General features: G+C 48.2%; 1 protein-coding gene across 1 annotated transcript; it reads left to right on the top strand.

Moving 5' to 3' along the window:
• Positions 1-13914: 13914 nt before the first annotated feature.
• On the top strand, positions 13915-14332 carry C8R40DRAFT_1137261 (uncharacterized protein). The gene is made up of 2 exons (XM_046229426.1): positions 13915-14184; positions 14262-14332. Exon 1 carries the CDS (start codon positions 13927-13929, stop codon positions 14116-14118), a length of 192 nt encoding a protein of 63 aa, XP_046078874.1. The 5' UTR covers positions 13915-13926; the 3' UTR covers positions 14119-14184; positions 14262-14332.
• The last annotated feature ends 305 nt before the right edge of the window (positions 14333-14637 follow it).

The raw sequence follows: 14637 nt of genomic DNA, 5'->3' as shown, positions 1-14637 counted from the left end.
AATCATTTTCACTTCTTATTGTTCTCTAAATTACTTACATGCTACCTACTTACTAGCTGAGGTTTCACATACACGTCACAGCCTCATGCATGACAATACGTATCAATAGTTCATATATATTTACTACAGATGTACGGGACAGGCTCCCAGTTTTGGACAATCTACAAAGCAATACTACTGTTTAGACATACGACGAACACTTGCACTACAGCTTTATGTACCTGCCTTGTTTCCTCTTTGGACAAGTATAACAGGGCATTTTTTTCTAAATGGTGGAACATTGTATAGATAATAGATAGCAAGCTTATTATTGACATTGATTGCTACAGATGTGTTGGGAGATAGCTCCCCTCTTGTTGCCAATTCATTCCGGATGCATGTGATTCAACATACTTATAGTCTTTTTCACACATTCATCACCCTCAGCTGTTAACACCTTATTGGTTCCACACTGAGGGTAAGTTATTTTATATTTATACCTATACTCATTGATGCTTACTAGCTGGTTAGATTTGCTTCGCTTTGCTCTTCGTACAGGTATAAATCTCAGCTGTTAACACCTTATTGGTTCCACACTGAGGATTTGCTTTGTTTCGCTCTTCGTACAGGATACTCGACCTCTAAGAAGATGCATGTCTTGTAGATGCTTGTTTAGGGCCCATTATTATAGCAAAGAGAAAACAATAATGAATTGAAGAAAAACAAACTGATATAAAAGGAACAAAGGTATTGTCGACAGTGCATACTAGTGCATACACTGCAGACAAATTGACAGGATCAAAACAGCCAATGCTAGCCACTGTCAGCAACTCAAAGTTCACATTGGGCAGGAGAGTCTGCACCAGTTGATGGAAAACTCTGGTGCTCACCTCCTGACAGTGGACAACCCATTCATAACCAAAATTTGCCATGCATATTTCAGAATGTTAAAAAAGTTGTACATGGAATTAGAAGAAGTCCAAATAGAAGGAAGGAAATGAAGGTCAAAGCGGAAATTATGGAGCAAGTATATAGGAAGAGACACAAAATAACAAGGAAAACGAAGATGAGTATAGAGAGTCACTTCAGGAAAGAAATGTTAGAAAGGCACTTAATATGTGAAAAAGATGCACAGGCGCTTGACAAAGACAAAGACAGGGTGGAAAAGGACCCAGGAAGCAAGGTAATACTAGTTGCCCTCATGGGGACACAAACCTTGCTTGTGGTGTTCTGGTCTGTCTTTGTGATTATGTTATGATTCATTTTTGGTGACCATTCCCCTTCAATGTCAATGACAAACAAATGAACCAGCAAGTTGAAGTATCATCAACTACCTCATTTATATGACTCCATTGCTGTTATAAACCCACACAGAATGTTTACAAGTATTACATAGAGTATATAATAGTAATATATAAAAAACAAGTCTGCTCAAATATGAAATAGGCCTCAGTCATCTTAATAATCAATTACTAATTGAGTGTCTCTGCTTCGGCAAGTATGTATGCACCTAATTTAGCATCTGTTGAAAGTACTTTCCTTTTTGAGCCAATTCATTCCACTTACACATGGCACATATTATTTAATTCGCCATTTACACACTATTTACCCTCAGCTTTTCTGATTCTTGTTGGTTCGACACTGAGGGTAAGTTTTTCCCCATTATCATACCTATTCAGAGGCTCATTAGCTAGATAGATTTCTTTTTTCACTCTTCGTATGGGTATAATGCAGCTGTCCTGATCCTCGTCAGTTCAACACTGAGGATTTCTTCTTTTGCTCTTCATATAGATACTCGACCTCTAAGAGGCTATGGGTTTTTCCCTAGGTCTTTTCTTTATACGTTGAATGGTTTCAAACCAAATTCACAATCATACTCCAATAACAGCTCAACAAATTGGACTGACACATTTGTTCCCACTTAATGAGATCAATCTCTGAGAAATTACTGCCATGGATGCATATGGACAACTTTGGATCCCATATGGATCTCACAGCACCAGTTCATTGAGATCCATCTTGGGCTCAATTGATTCCTTACCAAACACCAGTTTCTATTCCAGTCCATCCTGCCCAACGTTCACCTGCATATATGTGCATCAATTCTCATGCCATGTCATTGATGGATATGGGACCGAGACAAATGATTTTATCACCTTCTCATTCCATCCAGTCTCATAATTCTATCAATTCTCCAATCAATCACAGTACTGTACCATTGCTTCCATCATTCCCTTCTGTACATACAGTTCCACAATCTGTTTCTGAAACTTGGCACCACCATATTGTTCCCACTTTCCATAACTTGACTCAGAATTTTGCATCTCAAAACATGTTTCATTATTGTCCTCTTCCCACTGCTCCGGTACAATCATCAATACTTTTATGAATGACTCTTCTACTGCTCTTGGCTCTCCTTCCTTTTCACCGATACATTACATACAATCACCTGTCTTGGTCCTGCCTGCTTCAGTTTGTCTTCCATCCCGCCTTGGCTCACATATGAATGTTCACCCAAATCTCAACTGGACGCCATCTCATCCTCATTGTATCATGGATCTTAATCATATATCTGCATCCGCTTACCTCATTCCTGAAATTCAAAGTGCACTGGTAATCATGTCAGAATTCCCTCACAAACTTTGTTACCAAATCATTCAGACGTACTACATTCACCTCCACAATGGGTCAATCCACCCAGAGCACCTGAGGATCATCCCTATCCCATGTATTATGCTCCATACCCAATCTATCAACACTTTTAGCCTCCTGACCAACCCCGCTCCACGACACCCAGATTCAAAATCGAATATTCGTCAATCCATGTGACTTTCCTCGCAGCAATTAAAGATACTGATTACTTAAAAGATTGGAAATCTTGGGTCAAATGGAATGAGGGCATATGGCAGGCAGTTGCCAACGGTTTTGTACTTGAACATATATGCAATGAACCTCTACCAGGAATTTCTAGGACCAAATGGAATACACCTTTACTACAACCTACCATTTCGTCAAATCCAATGAGGAAGGAACTTGAAACGCAACTTAAATGGGATAAGAATGATGGATGGACATCCTTGATTCTAACTGCATGATTATCAGATGAGGCTCGAAACCACCTTCCACCCATGATTGATGACCACGGCAAGAGATTTAGGGCATGACAGATTCTCAAAGCAGTGTATCAAGCTGCTCCCGATTGTAATGCATGTCTTTGCATTCAGGATAAGCTCCTTAATTCTCAAATCCATGCCATGGACATTGAGAAACTTTATCTCAAGTGGAGTTTGACACTTACAACTTTGTGCAATTACGGGTACAACATTCCTGTAAGACCTGGGTCAGAATAGGTCTTAGGGTAGGTTTTGGTATGAGGAGTTTACATTGTAGCATGCTAGGAGCAGGCTGGAGCTCAAAGGGAGCTACGGAAACTGCGACCGAGGACAGGAATGACCTAGTAGTGGTTGGGATAGAGAGATGTGACCCTTGGAGGGGTTCCTGTAAGGTCCAGGGAGGTCCCTAAGGCGTAGATAGAGGATGTAATGTACAGAACCTAGTAGCGTCGTTGCGTAGAAGGAGTTGTACTCACTAGAACGTCAACGTGGGATCGAATAGGTCGTAGAGAGAATTGGTCTCAAGTGTATAAGCTCCTGAGAAGGTATACGCCCGGGAGGGGAGGTCCCGGGAACTGGGGCCTAGGGGAGGACGTCCTCGAGTGTTGGAGGTGGTAACGGAGAAGTGGCATGTAGTTCAATGTAAGGGGTAGCTTCGACGTTACCTAGATCAAGATCCCAGAGCGTGTGGAGCACTTGGGGAGCTCGAGGAGGTTTGGGGAGGTTGGCTCACCATGGCGTTAGACGTTGGGGAGCTTTAGTATTGTTTGAGGGAGCTCGGAGACTCACTTGGATTGCCCAGACATGAGGTAAAAGCGTGTATTGGATTGTATAGACAATCGTAGAGACAATGGACAAGAGTTGAGAGAAACAGAGATAAAGAAACAGAGAGTAAAGAGAATTCCGTATAGGTAGCAGGTACAAAGGGACAGGGACTGGACTTATGTAAAGGGTGTGTGTTCAAAATATACCAAGCTGGGGATGTTTATGTTACCGAGGATACTTATATAGGTGGGATGATTGGATAAAGAGACATTGTAATAAACGAGCATCCAATGGGGATGGCATGAGTTGCGGAACCCATGAGGCTAGATTGTTGTCATAAAGTACGCAGCCCCTATCATTTTCCTTTTCTCACCGTCTCGACGCTTTTACTTGTATGATACATCATCCCATCACTGTCAAACCCCCATTGATTACTGATCCACCTGACCCATCTTCTCTTTCTACCGGCTTCCGCCACCTTCCTTGCCCCTGAACTGTACAGTATTACATCGTTGTTTCTCACAGACCGGATTATGTATATATAGCCAACCCTCCACAGCCTGGTCCCTTATCTTGACCTCTCTGTCATTATCTGGGACCAGGTATGTGCTTACTTACTACTACCTATGACTACGATACTCAATATATCTCTGTCATTATCTGGGACCAGTTTGCCTCCGCTCCGCTTAGTTGCTCCGCCTCACTGACCTGCTTAGTCGCTCCGCCTCATTGCCTTGCTCAGTCACTCCGCTTTCCTGCTCCGCTAGTCACTACGCCTCTGCCACTTTGTGACAATTGTAAGTAATGTGGAGGAACCTTCCCTTGGGCAGCTATCGCTGTTCAAGTCCGTTTTTGGAGTAGGGGTGTCGCTTGCGTGCTCTATCGTGGATGATCCGTTGTGGTCTATCCCAGCTGCTGCTGGTTTGCCGTGTTCCACTTGCGTTCGTGGTAAAAAGAAAGGTACTTGTTCAATTGTTCCCCATCTTGCTCGGTGTAGCTGTCATACCCTGACCACAACCAGACCAACCCCAGCACCAGCCCACACACTTCCTTACACCTCCTCAAGACATCCCCAAGGTAGTACGCACCTCCCCAAGACAGTACCACTGGTAATACGCACCTCCCCAAGACAGTCCTGACAACCATCCCGACACGTGTACGAAACTCCTAGCACCAGCCACATTAAGTACAAATCTTGATCACCTGTCTCCCTCAATTACCTGCCTCATGTCCCCTAGGCTCTGATGTTCCTTTGTTTACTTCCCATACCTATTTAAGTAGCTCCATAACGTCCCCAAGCCCCAGCTTGGTATATTTTGAACACACACCCTTTACATAGGTCCAGTCCCCGTTCCTTTGTACCTGCTAACCATACGGATTTCTCTTTACTCTCTGTTTCATTAACTCTGTTTCTCTCAACTCTGGTCTATCGTCTCTGTGATCGTCTATACGACCCAATACACGCTTTTACTTTACGTCTAAGCAATCCGAGTGAGTTCCCGAGCTCCCTTGAACAATACTAAAGCTCCCCAACGCCTACCGCCTTGGTGAGCTAACCTCCTGTTAAGATCATGTACACCGTGTAACCGTGCCAAAGTCACAAGGTGTCTAAGTGCGGAAGACGAGGTGGACAGTAGTGAAGTTATTAACAACACCGCCGTTACGCCGTTAGTCCCCGGAGAGTGAGAGTAGAGAGAGAGGAGCTAAGTAGCAGCCAGGTCGGAGCGGCGGTATCGCCGATGACGAGGAGCGAACCAGAGAACGTTAAAGTCCTAAGGTTGAGGAGAACGTACTTCGAGGCGTTGAGCCTGAAGACTTAGAGAAGAGTTAAGCTGAGAAGGGAGATCTAAGTTGATCTAAGTCGATAATTAAACTGAGGAACTACAGTAGCGTACAGGCAGTATTTATATCTACGGAACGGCGCAGCGGTGCGGAGCGCCAGACTAACTACTAGGAGCTATACGAGTAATACCTGCAGGGTAGAGTAAAAGACAATAAGGAGAGACTAGAACGAAAGGGTATGTGTAGCGAGAAAGAACAATAAGAGTGAGATTACAATAAGGAGCAGATCTTCGGAATACCGAGCGGCGGAATGGAGGCCCGTGGCATGGACTTGACAGTCTCACCATTCTTCGCCAACAAGGGTTATCATCCAAAGTTGTCCATTACACTGGAGCAGGTGCAGGGAGCGGAGGTCAATGAGTACGCGTCCAACCTCAAGGAGCTACATGCGTACCTCCAGGAACGAATCGGGGTAGCTAACAAGGCCTATGAGAAGTACGCGAACCAAAAATGCCAGGAGGCCCCGGACTGGAAGGAGGGTGATCAAGTCTGGCTAAATATGGAGAACGTCAGGACTAGACGACCTATGAAGAAGCTAGACCACAAGTGGACAGGTCCCTATACAATCTTGTTGAAAGTAGGAAGTCACGCCTACCGACTGGACCTCCCTGGGGACCTCCACAAGATTCACAATGTGTTCCATGTTGACAGGCTTAAACCTCACTTCCACGACAAATTCAAACGCCAGACCTCCCCGCCTCCCCCAATCTTCGTAAAAGGAGAGACGGAGCATTTTGTCGAGGACATCCTTGACTCCAAACCCAAGAAGGGACGACCGGAGGAAGTGGAATACCTCGTAAAATGGGAGGGGTATAATGAAGAGTTCAACTCCTGGGTAGGATGGGAAGGTATGGTGGGCTCGATCGAGCTCCTACGTAGCTGGCACAAACACCACCCAAGGAAACGCCAGCCATCGCGTCTGCAATGGGCTTCCTTGGAACGGGAAGCACGGGAAGATGAGGAGGAGGGACCGGGAAGGTAGAAGGGAGTAGAGGGGGGACATGAGAATAATGAGGACACAATGGGGACGACAACCCCACATTCACGACTAACTAACAATACGTGCATCGGAAGGTTCACACGAGCTGAATGCATCATGATTTTAATCTCATTGGTTTTCACACAATACGACGAAGGTTTTGATTACTCAACAAAAACAAAAGATCAAGCAAGCATAATATTTAACAGAAGTACAAAAAGGGGAATGGGACTAAAACTACAAAAGGGATACTACAACGACTCCTCCTTGACGATTCCCTGACCCACCGCCAACTCGGTACCTTCCATCGCCACATCAATCCTACTGGCATAAGCCTCCTCCGTCTCATACAACTCGTCATCATCGCCAGTTAGATCGATGGATAGGCTGGCGACGGACCCAAAAAGGAGGGGCAGAACTGGGGAACGAGGAGGAGGAGAAGGGGAGGTCGGCGACTCCTGCTCCGACAGGAACAGAGGGACTGGAGGATGGGAACCACCAGAAGGAGGGGACACCTGGACAATCGGCGCTTCAAGGGACTGCTCGACGTTTGCCTCGCCCGACGACTCGGGAACTGGCCCCGTTGACGACATGGGGACTGGGGGATCAGGAACAGGCAGCGGGGTATCGGTGATGTGGTGCATGTACTGCAACATTAATTGCTCCCAGTCCTGCGTCAACTGGTCGTCACTGGGGATCGCAGGAACTAGATCGTCCCACCGTCCAGCACCCCCTCGGTGAGGGAGAGCCGTTGACAAAGACAACATACGGCGGTGAAGGGGAGGTTCCAATGAGTCGGGAGGGGGGCTAGTGAATCCGGCGTGTTGAGCAGCAGTCAAAAACGGACGATCACTGTCAAAACGGGAGTTCTCCAACATCAGGGTGTAAAGGCCCTCGTCTTGGTCGACAGCATTGTTAAAGAACCACTGGATGCTGCTAATGGACCGTATGTGGAGGTCCCCATGAACACCACGCGCCGTTTGCATATAATCCAAGGCCAGCCGGATGTTGTGCTCCATAACGTCGGGATCCTCGGTTTCCAGAGCACGACGAAGGAAGGCAACGACCGCTTCAATGATCACACCAATGTAACGGTTGTGATGGTGAAGTACGGTGGCAGGATCAGAGCGATAGAGGCGGTGGGCGAGAGTAGCAACACGACGAAGGTCCGCCCGAACCTTGACGAGGTCCCCTTTGAGTTGTGAGAGAGGAGGGAGGACCACCTCGTAATAGCCCTCATCGGGATACTCTTTAATCATACGCTCGACGAAAGCAGCACGACCACGAGTGCGATGGACCTCCTCCTGAAGCTCCTCCAAACGAGCACGTTGGCGAGTCGAAAGGGCATTGCCCTCATCCGTAATACCGTGTTGATACAGCAGAGCAGTCGTCAACTCGGAAATCCTACGGGAGGAAGTGGAAAGCTTCCCCGTTGCGTCATCCCGATCCTTCTTGGTGATACGAAGTTCTTCCTCCACTTTTTGGAAACGCTCTAGAAGACTCTGTAATGGGAAGGTTAGACAAACGATAGAGTGAGGACTGCATCCCTACAACTTACCTGGTCAGACGGTCCCAAAAGAGCCCTATCCAGGGTATTAAACTGGTCGATGATGTGACAATACTCCTCCTGGCGCTGGAGGAACTCCTGACTGGACGACCTCAATTGCTCCACCTCCCGTTGTCGAGATTCGAGAGCATGCGAGGTATCCCGAAGAGCAGAGGTCAGGGAGGAATTCTCCCGCTGTGAATCAGCAAGCTGAGTCTCCAGCAAACGAACCCGAGCGGCAAGACGCTGATTCTCAGCACGATAAGGGTGCGAAGCGAGATTGCGGGGTACCAGGGCAGGACGGAGAATGGGAGGCATGGTCGAGGAGAGAAGATCCTGCCCTGTACCTTTTATGGGTGTTCGAGCAGGGGAGGAAGAACCGGCTTGCTGAACCAAACCAGGATGGACTTCCGCCGCATCCGCCAATCGAACCAAATCACTGGGACCCTGCATCGGCAGATCCCTGTTGAGTACCCCCATTAAGGAAGGGGAGGCAGGAGGGGGAACAGGAAGGGAGATAGGAGCCACCGAGCGAACAGGCGGAACCACCGACCGAACGCGACGGAAAGGCTCTACATTCACCTCTACTGCAGGGGACTTACAACGAGAACGCTTTTTGGGAGCATCCGACCAAATCTTCTTGCTGGAGGGACCAGCCACAGGCATAGGGGAACGATTGCGCTTGCGTTTAGCTGCAACAGCTGCTTCGTCCCGCTGCAAGGTAAGAAATTACTGCAACTCTTGCTGATCAGCATCGACCGCGTCCTGCTCGTCCAACATATTCAGCTCGAGAAGGATGGAGGTGGAGGAGGTACGCGCATGAAGCGCAGAGTCGTATTCGCGCCAGGCAGTCAATGGAATACCCCAAGTCGATTTATGCGCAGGAGTTCCGTGGAGCTCTAAGAATCTTCGGCTGTAGGCAAGATCTTGATTACAGCGACGGGCAAAATATCTGTACCGGAGGATCTTCCCCAGACTGCAAGTCTTCTTGGACGAGCAGTTCGTACACCGAGGGGAGCTTGGCAACACCTTACATTTCCCTGGGGTCTTCAGACAATTGGTACAGGGAGATGCTACCTCCGCTAAAATAGGCCATAAAGGGTCATCCTGGCAGTAGGCCGACAGCGATTTGCCAGTATTGAAGACCGTTTCGAACAGCTGAAGCTGGGGACGAGACGGCGACTCGATCGTAAAAGCTAGCTGATCAGCCTCGACCTCCCCATCGGATTCAGGAGCCGGGGAAGGTACCTCTCCCAAAGCGGTAAGAGGGGGTAACAACGGAGATGGTGTGCGTGAAAAAGGTCGAGTAGGGGTGGGAGACATCACAGTTAGAAGAGTTTGACTCGTAAAAACTGAGGTGGTGGAAGAAAGGGAGAAGCAAGGATCTGAAGGACTTCAACAAGAAAATTTTCGGGTACCACGTGAATGTCAGGTGACTGCCCAGAAAAACGCGCCTACCCATCGCGAGGGCGCGAAGGGGTTACAGGGGGGGGTAATGTCATGCCCTGGCTACAACCAGACCAGTCCCAGTAACCACCACACGTTGCCATACGTCCTACCCACCTCCTGTATGTCCTCCGCACCTCCCCAAGTACCACCAGACACCTCCCCAAGTATTTCTGACGCCACTACCCAAACGTCCTTCACCCCGACACGCGTACGAAAGCCCTCTAGCCGATAACCCCTTTAAGTATTAATCTCGATTACCTCCCTCCCTCCGATTAGCTACCTCATGCCTCCAGATGTTCTCTTGTTCACTTCCCGTACCTATTTAAGTAACGCCGCAATGTCCTGAAGCCCCAGCTTGGTATATTTTGAACACACACCCTTTTGCATAGGTCCAGTCCCTGTCCCTTTGTACCTGCTAACCATACGGATTTCTCTTTACTCTCTGTTTCATTACCTCTGTTTCTCTCAACTCTTGTCTATCGTCTCTGTGATCGTCTATACGATCCAATACACGCTTTTACTTCACGTCTAAGCAATCCGAGTGAGTTCCCGAGCTCCCTCGAACAATACTAAAGCTCCCCAACGCCTACCGCCTTGGCGAGCTAACCTCCCCAAACCTCCTCGAGCTCCCTAGCTATTCTATAGGCTTCAGGACCTCGATCTAGGTAACGTCGAAGCTACCCCTCACGTCGAACTACGTACTGCTTCTCCGTTACCACCTTCCACACTCGAGGACGTCCATCCTCAAGCCTAGCCCCCAGGGACCTACCCTCCCTGGCACGTCCCTTCTCGGGAGCTTACAACCTCGAGACCCACCTATACATACGACCTACTCGATCCTATATTGACGTTCTAGCGAGTACAACTCCTACTACGCAATATCGTACGGTCCCGCACCCTTCCTTAACCTCCCTACGCCTTAGGGACCTCCCTGGACCTCCTAGGAACCCCTCAAGGGTCACCATCCCGTCGTTCCAGCCACTACTAGGTCATTCCCGTCCTCGGTTGCGGTTCTCGTAGCTCCCTTCAAGCTCCAGCCTGCTCCTAGCACGCTACAACATAAACCTCCATATACCAAAACCTACCCTAAGACCTATTTTGACCCAGGTCTTACACTACCTAGATGACATCCTTATCTTCAGTAACGATCTCGAGGAACACCGACAAATGGTACGGGAAGTATTAACTCGGTTAGAAAAGCAAGACCTCTACCTACGACCCGAAAAATGCGAATTTGAACAGCAACAGATTGAATACCTCGGACTCATCATCTCAGAAGGGGAGGTGAGAATGGATCCGGTAAAAGTAGCGGCTGTTCGCGACTGGCCAGTTCCTACTAATCTTCGGGAACTACGAGGGTTCTTGGGATTTGCAAACTTCTACTGACGCTTTATCCGGAACTTCGCCAAAATAGCACAACCTTTGAACGACCTGACGAAGAAAGACACCAGCTTTACCTGGACCGACACTCGACAGAATGCATTTGACACCCTTCGAGAAGCCTTCATCTCCGCACCGATCCTTGCTCTATGGACACCAGACAGGCCTACTCGAATTGAGGTAGATGCATCAGGCTTTGCCACGGGAGGTGCCCTTATGCAGAAGCAAGACGACGGCCAATGGCATCCGGTAGCCTTCAGATCGGCATCCATGCAGCCAGCAGAACGGAACTACGAAATTTATGATCGAGAGATGCTTGCTATCATTGAAGCACTGAAGGATTGGAGGAACTTTCTAGAAGGACTCCCTCAACCATTTGACATCATTACGGACCATTCGAACCTCGAATTCTGGCGCACTGCACAAGACCTCACCCGCCGACAAGCCCGATGGGCCCTCTATCTGTCACGGTTTGACTTTCATATGATCCACCGCCCTGGCAGAGTAAACACCCAAGCTGATGCTCTCTCCCGCATGGCAGTTCATCATGTATCGGACAGCGATGATAACCGGCAACAGACAGTCCTTAAACCCGGCCACTTCGTAAAAATTGCAGCTTCGATCCTACAGAACCCCTTAGAGGATCGTATCCGGAAAGCCTCAGAACGGGAAGCACAGGTATTGGAGGGTCTCAAAACAGTCAAAGAGCACGGACTACAGCGCTTGGCCAATGGGATAGCCGAATGGGAAGAGGACAATGGGTTGGTCTACTACCGAGGTCGAGTATACGTACCAGCAAACGACGACCTACGCACTGAGGTACTCCGTCAATGCCACGACCATCCAACTGCAGGACACCCCGGACTACACGGGACACTTGACTTGGTCAGTACCCATTTCTGGTGGCCAATGCTGCGCTCTTTTGTGGAGAAATACGTTGAGGGATGCGAGGTTTGTGCCCGTAAGAAGATCCAACAACACCCACGGGCCGTAACTCAACCATTAGAGGTACCATCCGGTCTATGGGAAGAGGTAGGGGTCGACCTGATAACACAGCTACCTAACTCCCAAGGCTACGATGCTGTCTTGGTCTGCACAGACCTGTATGGAAAACAAATCCATGCTATTCCTTGCACCAGCTCCATCACAGCCGAAGGCATTGCCGATATTTACTATCGAGAGATCTTCCGCCTCCATGGTCTTCCTCTTCACTTTAAATCCGACCGCGGACCCCAGTTTGCAGCTAAACTCATGCGATCCCTTCTTGCTAGGCTAGGAATTAAATCAGATCTAACCTCCGGATACCGTCCTCAGTCCAATGGCCAAACCGAACGAGCAAATCAGGAAGTAGAGAAATACATCCACCTCTATGTGGGACAACGACAAGATGACTGGGCAGAGCACCTTCCCATGGCGGAGTTTGTGATTAACTCACGGACTCATTCTGCTCTAGGCATGTCCCCGTTCGAGCTAACCTACGGCTATCTTCCCCTGTTCAATATCCCAGTGGGCCAACGCAGCGGTATTCCAGCTGTAGATGACCGTATACGGATCCTCCGAGAAGCACGACAAGATGCCGGGGCTGCCTTACACCTAGGAAAGAAACAACAGAAGGAAGGATATGAATGCAGGAAGCGGAAAGCTCATCAATTTAAAGTTGGAGACCTAGTCTGGCTCAGTGCAGAGGACATTAACCTTCAGCTTTCCAGTGAAAAGTTAGGAGATCGACAGCTTGGCCCTTATCGCATTCTGGAGAAAATTGGCCCTTTAGACTACCGCCTTGACCTTCCCCTATCCCTAGATCGCCTCCATCCCGTCTTCCATGTTGATAAACTATACCCCTGGAAAGGTAACTCCATTAATGGCGAAATACCAACACCACCAGAGCCGGTATACTTAGAGGATGAAGACGAACCGGAATACGAAGTAGAGGAGATCTTAGACAGCCGGGTTCGATGGAAGAAGTTGGAATATTTGGTTAAGTGGAAAGGTTGCGACGCAGGGCACAACTCTTGGGAACCCGCAGCCAACCTCAGTCGAGCACCAAAAATTGTTCGGGCCTTTCATAAAAAACACCCAACGGCGGCAAAACCTTGACCATCGAGGACAATGGTCATAAGGAGGGGGGTAATGTCATAAAGTACGCAGCCCCTATCATTTTCCTTTTCTCACCGTCTCAACGCCTTTACTTGTACGATACATCATCCCATCACTGTCAAACCCCCATCGATTACTGATTCACCTGACCCATCTTCTCCTTCTACTGGCTTCCGCCACCTTCCTTGTTCCTAAACTGTACAGTATTACATCGTTGTTTCTTGCAGACCGGATTATGTATATATAGCCAACCCTCCACAGCCTGGTCCCTTATCTTGACCTCTCTGTCATTATCTGGGACCAGCCTGCCGCCGTTCTGCTTAGTCGCTCCGCCTTGTTGCCCTGTTCAGTTGCTCCGCCTCGCCGTTCTGCTTAGTCGCTCCGCTTTCCCGCTCCGTTAGTCACTCCGCCTCTGCCGCTTCGTGACAATTCAGGAGTTCAATTCAACCAAGCAGAAGCTGACTTCTGCTGAGGAAGAAGCCCTAGCTGACTGGGTGTTATGCTTGGCTGAGCGAGGTTTACCACCAACTCATTCACAAATTAAATCTTATGCAAATGCCATTCTTCAGAAGCACCATGGACCAGCTTATAGCAGAGTTGGCTCTACCTGGATCTACAAGTTTCTGCATCGACACCATGAGATCTCCATGCATTGAAGTAAACCACTGGACACACAGAGGGCACAGGGTTTGAATCCTGCGGCAGTTGACAACTGGTTTGAATTAGTGAAAGAGGAGATTGTAGATGCAGGAGTGAAACCCAAGAACGCACATGGAATGGACAAATTATCTACTCCTAGAGGCAATGTAGCAAAAAAATGTGTCGCCAGTGCACGAGGTACCAAAACTCAGCACCGACAGGGGGGTGCAAATCGGGTGGACATAACATCAGTAGTCACCATCTGCGCTGATGGTACAACACTCAGACCAACAGTAATTTATAAGGGTCAGAAATTGTACACAAGGTAGACCAAGGATAATGTTGCAAATGCAACGTACATGAAGCCTTTTGCTTTTATTGATGCCTTAATTGATCTAGATGTTTTCGATAGGTTCACAGTATCAGAGGATGGATGGACAGACAGCGAGATTATGTGTAAATGGATACAAACTGAGTTTGATCCTGCAATGCGCGACAAGGCTGGTGGCGAGAAGCATGTTCTCTTGATGGATGGCCATAGCTCATATTTTACTCCCAAGGTAATTGAATTTGCTTTGGCATGGAATATTGCTATTCTTGGATACCCACTACACTGCACCCATGCGTTGCAAGGATTGGATGTTGTTTGCTTTGCAAAGATGAAGGCTGAGTTGAAGGCTTCAATATCAAGCTTTGAAGATGAAAACCAGTCTGAGGTTTAGAAGGATGACTTCCCACTCGTCTTTGGCCGGGCATTCAACATTGCATTTATGCCGGAATCTGCGAAGGTGGCCTTTTGTGTGACAGGCGTGTTCCCATTTCATCCAGGTGTGATCACACCGGAGCAG

This window comes from Lentinula edodes (assembly GCF_021015755.1).
Source record: "Lentinula edodes strain Le(Bin) 0899 ss11 chromosome Unknown C8R40scaffold_89, whole genome shotgun sequence".
In the NCBI taxonomy this organism is placed as follows: Eukaryota; Fungi; Basidiomycota; class Agaricomycetes; order Agaricales; family Omphalotaceae; genus Lentinula; species Lentinula edodes.
Note: the sequence above shows the minus strand (reverse complement) of the source record. Positions and strands in the feature narration are given on the sequence as shown.

Bases quoted from the DNA above. Each gene is read 5' to 3' on its own strand.
- C8R40DRAFT_1137261 (XM_046229426.1), top strand. From the start codon at position 13,927: ATGGACAAATTATCTACTCCTAGAGGCAATGTAGCAAAAAAATGTGTC.